We start from the raw sequence: 6,000 nt of genomic DNA, 5'->3' as shown, positions 1-6,000 counted from the left end.
TTGCGTAGGTCAGACCAAGACCGCAAAGAGACGTTTCTTTTTGGTTTGGACGAATATGTCAAATACGATGTGAAGGCTTGAAGTCCTACGGACTACAATGACGCCGTTAGGATCACACTAGAGCAAGAGCTGAAGCACAACAAAGGTAAGCCTAAGGACAACAAGTCACCTTCCAATACCCGGCATGTCATGTGCACATCTAACCCTATGTGCATGTGGACAAGGTAACTCCTACTTCTAGGGTTTAGAACAACCTACAAAGGCACCTTTAAAGTTTGTGAGCTTGTAATAGACTTGGACACTTCAAGCCAAAGATATAGTGCAAGACACGAGAGATAAACTGAAACAACTAAATAAAACTGAGAGAAGAGACAATACGGCACGGCGAAGTTCCGCGCCCAGATGCAGTGGCCCCAAAGACTAGCATCCTTCTTCGTCATTTCTTTATTATTATGGTTCACAAATGCAATGTCAGAGGGTCCTCTCTCTCTCTCTCTCTCTCTCTCTCTCTCTCTCTCTCTCTCTCTCTCTCTCTCTATGATAATTCAATCTATCTATTTGACCTCCGTGGATGATAATTCAATCTCAATCTCAATCTCTCTCTCTCTCTCTCTCCCCCAAGCAAATCTACCAAAAGAGGAAGCCCCGGCACATTTGTAAAGGCCCCTGGCCAATTTATAAGCAGTTACATGAAAAGCAATGGTCCCCAAAAGCTTGCGCTATTGACAACCTCCACATAATGCGAGCATCCGAATAGTGCCCCATCAACAACAATCAGCGAAAAATACAGGCTTGTCGTGCAACGCTACCACATTATCATTTCTTACCCAATTTGGTTCCACTTTCATCTCTTTATTATAAGTTTTAGGCCCTTCGACCGGGGTGCCATAAGTTGTTACAACTTACTAGGTTAGTTCCCTTTTTAACTTGGACCGCTTGGATAGGTTCCATAAGCTGGTTAAACTTCTTAAACTTCTTTCCGAGAGTTTTCAGGCCTTCTGTCTACTGTGTTTATGTGCGCAAAGAGACAACCGATGTGTAGAAATTCAATGCCTTGTTAACATTCAATGAAATCATCAGCGATCGTAATGCTTGAATCAGAGAAATGGAACCAAAAGTAACAGATTACTCCGTAGCATCTTATGAATGAGAAAGATGAACATCTAAATCTCTCTCCAGGTTGGAAAAGTCAATGGATGCTGAGAACAAATCTCAAGGCCTTGACCCGAACAACATACACTTTGAAATGAAACCAATAAAGGTTAAGGGTCAGATTGGCATTCGAATACAAGATAATGAGTTGGACCCATACGAGGCTCTAAAATGAAAGGACCCTTTTACACACTAAAACATCAAAGAAAATTTCAATCAATCAATCCTTCACAACAAATGTATGCTGAACCTCCTCCTTCCACTCAGGCTTGTTTTAAAAAGCCAATAAATTGCACATCCAACCAGCTATAATAGATTATAGGATTCAATAGCACCTATACAACATCTCAAGATAATTCTGCACAATTCAGAAACTCGTCAACAAATATTTCATGTCTTAATGAACTTTGTGCTAAGAGTCAGAGACACAAGGGTCACAGTCAACCTGGAAGAGTTTAGCATAAGTTGTGTCGCATAAAAACACACTTAACAACAAATTCGTTACACAGGTCAAAGCAAACCAACAAAAATACATAGTGCACAGTTACGTGTTCATAACCAGATTACACATTCCACCATGTGGAATCCATGTCCCAATAGCATCAATTTTAAGGTGGTACAAACACGTCCCTCCTGGGCATGGCACCCAAAAACAAGGGACAAAAAAGTATACTCTCTCCTGCTCGAAGGAGGTGCTGTTAATAGACGCATGTTAACATGTCAAAATCTCTTCTCAGTTTGCCATTATGTAACCCCAGAGAAGCAGAAGGTGAACTTCAGTGCCTGAATGCAGCAGCAAAAACAGCTATCAATCCTCCTCGAGTACATTTTCCAGCTCTTTTCCAAATACAACGTCATCCAATTCTGTAGAAGTATTGAGATCGATTGCAGGCCCCCCAACTTGACAGTTCGGATCATTGAAGCGCGTAGTTTCCTCATCCCCGTCAAAAGAATCTGTTGTAACAGACAGCTTTCCAAACAAGTTCCTTTCACTTCTACATTCGCTATGAAGCAGGCTTTCTTGATCCTCTTTGCCAAAAAAGCGCTTCCTCTTTTCCATCCACGTCTTTACCTCATTCCTTAACTCTTCCCCCAGCAGTGTTCCAAGACTGCCCAAATCTTCTTGTGTAGTCAAAGACACACCTGCTTCACCCAAACTTTCACGTATTTAAAACGCTTCCCTATCAAATTACAGCAGCACATGCGCACACAGAGATATATATATTGTACATGGAAACCCCCCACAAGGAAAAAAAAAAAAAGTTGAAACACACCCTTCAAGACTTGTTGCTTTGCCATCGCATACTCTTCATTTAGCAAGGCCAACCCATCCAGACCTAAATCTTTGATCTGTTGCAAAAAAGAAAAGCGTTAATGCCCAAAGGACATCAAAAATTTCACTCTAGCCTCCTTCAGCTTTATCACCTAGTTACAACGACGTCAAACAAGTACAAGCAGCAATGCAAGGTCCAAAGTGAGTAAAAGAGAGAGTTTTAACAGAGGTAGATCACAACAAGGAGTATAATGAGACTCACCAAATTCCCTTCAAAGTGTTCTTTGGCATATGAATGAGAAAGGATCCTAAAAAAATGAACCTTAGAAGTAAGTAATCGATGTCAATGCTGCATGCATCAGAGAGCAGACAAAGTTAGATTTTGCCTAAGCACTTTACAAGAACTTCCAAGCAAAAAGCCTTGCCTTTTACGTGCTTTCTTTACATTCTCAGCAGCTTTACTTGAATACTCATCATAAGTTTCTCTCATTTTCTTTCCACTGATAGTGACTGAACCATACAGAAAGAAATCCCTCACCATCATTCTATTTACAACTCTTAGTGCTGTTAGAGAATCCTTCGTTTTTGCTTCCTTCACCAGTAATTGGAGATTTTCCAAATCGTCTGCAAAATCGATCAATCTCTCTCTCTCTCTCTCTCTCTCTCTCTCTCTCTCTCTCTCTCTTTGTATTTAGTTTATTTAATACTTTGTATTTAGTTTTTTCACATTTACTTTCACACTTTTCACACTTAGTACTTTAGTACTGAGGTACCCAGACATTGTAACAGATTCACCACTTTTGTATCAGTTTGGTCTCATAGGTCATTCTGGCCTTTTGAAGACGTTAATATAACATTTCATTTCATTTCTCTCTCTCTCTCTCTCTCTCTCTCTCTCTCTCTCTCTCTCTCTCTAGCCATGCCTACCCGCCACCTTCCTCACCAGCGCCACCCCACCGTGCAGCCCCTACACCCCCTGTAGCTGCCCACGCGCCACCCCTGTGGCTGCCTACGCGCTGCTGCTGCTCTCACCCGCTGCTGCTGTTTCATCCCCTGCACACGGTACTGCTGCGGCTGCTGCTGCACCCGCTGTGGCTGCCCTGCTGCGATTGCAGTGTGCCAAGAGTGTAGCACCTGCCGCTGCCTCACTGCACCAGGCCCGCTGTCTCACTGCTGCATGTAGCCACTGCCGCATGTTTCCCCACCTATGCAATCAGCGCACATTAATCAAAGGGTATCCAGAAGCGGTAGAACAGTGAGCTCATCGCCTTTCAAATCAATGCTGAAGGACACGCCCCCCAAGGATTCAAGGGGCACGACGATCACATGTACTACACAGGACATTTGGGGACTGCTACTGTCTATCCAAGAACAGGTATGACAACAGAATGAGGTTATTTCACGCCAAAATGAAGACCTCAAGAACCTGACACTACGCAACCAAGAGTTGGATCATACCATTGCACTGCAAGCCCTGAAACTTCAACAACAAGAAGACACCCTGAAAACACTGCAAACTCAAGTGATGGAACAAGGTAGTCACATAACACAGGTCACCAATAATGTAACCGATGCACCGGAGGGGTCTCCTCCATCTTGGGCACAAATAGTGAAACAAGAGAGGACAATGGGACACAAGACAGGAGAGATGTATACGTATGAGAGTATGTATACGCATGAGGATTCTACCGAATACAAGGAAAGGGAGAAAAGATCCCAAAACATTGTGATACGAGGCATGCCAGAACCTGAGGGGGAAACAGTCATGTCATTGAACGTAGACGTTACCACCCTGTTAGCAAAAAAGCTTGATATGCAAGATGCAAGGGTATATGGGGCACATAGAGTGGGTCAGAAGAAGACTGATGCTCATAGGGCAGTTGTATGCACAATGTTGGATGCTCGCAAAAGGGCCATAATTTTGGAAACTGCACGCTTCTACTTGAAAGGCACTCAGTACTATGTAAGTGAAGATAGAACACGGACACAATAGGCAGCAAGAAGGAAAGCATATGAGGAACGTCTCAAGGAGAAAAAACCAACATCACCGCCTAAAAATGCATAGGGACACGCGACCCATGGGATCATGACCATACAGGTAACAAGCTAGAATTGTAGAGGTTTCCCATGGCATAAGGGAGAAGGGCTGGTGGATATTCTACCACAAGCTGACATACTCTTCCTATTGGAAAAATGGGAACAAAACACATGCAGGCTGTCGGACATTAGTGAATATATCAAGCACTCCGTATGGTGGAATGGTACCAAAATGCGAGGACAAGGAGGTGTAGCTGTAATGTATAAAGAAGAGCTTCAAAAGATGGTTGAGGTATGCAAGATCGATGACCACAAGCGCTATATATGGGTTAAGGTTTGCTCATCAAAAGGATTGATCTTTGTTGCAGGATGGTATATCCCGCATCGAGAGTCACCTTTTTATGACACAAACCAGCTATCCAAAAATGACCCCTTTGCTGACCTATGTACAGACATTGCAATATATGCACAAGAGGGAGCAGTTGTCCTTCTTGGGGATTTGAATGCCCGGATTGGAAACACACAGGTACAATTGACAGACCATTCAATGCATCCTGCGGATAAGAATGGGGAACTTATACTTGGTTCTATGTGGGATAGATGTTCAAGTGATAACATCATGAATGCACAGGGGTCAGCCATGATAAGTATGATGAACTCAATGCAACTTGTAGCCATGAATGGTGCGGATAAGTTCGTACACTCTGGATCATACACTTGCTACACGGCAAATCATGGGAGGAGTACAAATGATTATGCCTTGGTGAGATACGATGCATTGGAATTGGTCCATAGTTTTGAAGGGGGTAGCAGGCTACCAACCTCCGACCATACCCCAATTCATATATGCCTACACATGCCCAGTATGCCTATTGTCAACACAATGAATACACCAAATTGGTCATACAAAATGCAACTCACGAAGAAAGAGGACTATGCTAGTCTCTTAGATAGCTTACTGTTTAACCGGAACATGCCTTGTGACATTGAAGAGACGTGGAAGATCTTCCGACATGCAATGGAGGAAGTGGCAAAAATTACTATGGGCAAGTATCAAAATGGTAAACAGACCAGGAAGGGTTTACCTCATAATCCTTGGTTTGATGCAGAATGCAAGGAGGCCAAACGCAAGATGAGAGGCTTAGCACAACACTCAACTGAATGGGAATGGGCTTCTAGAGAATACAATACACTCAAGAGGAAAAAGAGACGCATGTATGAACTCTCAAAAGAACAACAAGACCTCAGCAGGTTCAAGAAAGAGCCAAAGAAGGCTTGGCGTAACATGAAGGGGAAGAAAGGGGATGTGATGGGAGATTTCAGCCTAAATGAAATGTATGCTTATGTACAAACTTTGTATGCCCCGTCGGGGACTCAAGAGGCGATATACACGGGGGCTCATGCCGAACATCCAAAGCCCATCACCTTCCAAGCAGTCATTAAAGGCCTCAAAAGCCTCGCGAATGGGAAAGCAGCTGACACATTACATCTTACCTCTGAAATGCTGAAATGGTCAGGTATTGAGGCTAAGAAATGGA

At 43.3% G+C, this 6,000-nt stretch overlaps 1 protein-coding gene and 1 pseudogene across 2 annotated transcripts in view; one reads left to right on the top strand and one right to left on the bottom strand.

The window, feature by feature from the left end:
* Window positions 1-1,586: 1,586 nt before the first annotated feature.
* The window catches only part of LOC147422710 (Small nuclear RNA activating complex (SNAPc), subunit SNAP43 protein), an 89,994-nt gene continuing 85,580 nt past the window's right edge, over window positions 1,587-6,000 (bottom strand). Inside the window, exons 4-7 of one of the 2 annotated variants that reach the window (XM_086502841.1) lie at window positions 2,851-3,049; window positions 2,688-2,733; window positions 2,427-2,502; window positions 1,587-2,295 (exon numbers count right to left, since the gene is read on the bottom strand). In XM_086502841.1, the coding sequence (XP_086358967.1) occupies window positions 1,961-2,295; window positions 2,427-2,502; window positions 2,688-2,733; window positions 2,851-3,049 (656 nt within the window). In that variant the 3' untranslated portion in view covers window positions 1,587-1,960. The remainder of the gene's footprint in view (window positions 2,296-2,426; window positions 2,503-2,687; window positions 2,734-2,850; window positions 3,050-6,000) is intronic. The other variant, XM_086502842.1, reaches the window with a different exon arrangement.
* On the top strand, window positions 3,453-4,934 carry LOC147422712 (uncharacterized; annotated as a pseudogene).

Source organism: Adiantum capillus-veneris, chromosome 27 (genome assembly GCF_014529385.1).
Source record: "Adiantum capillus-veneris isolate H3 chromosome 27, ASM1452938v2, whole genome shotgun sequence".
Lineage (NCBI taxonomy): Eukaryota > Viridiplantae > Streptophyta > Polypodiopsida > Polypodiales > Pteridaceae > Adiantum > Adiantum capillus-veneris.
The sequence above is the reverse complement of the archived record's forward strand: the minus strand, read 5'-3'. Positions and strand labels throughout refer to the sequence as shown.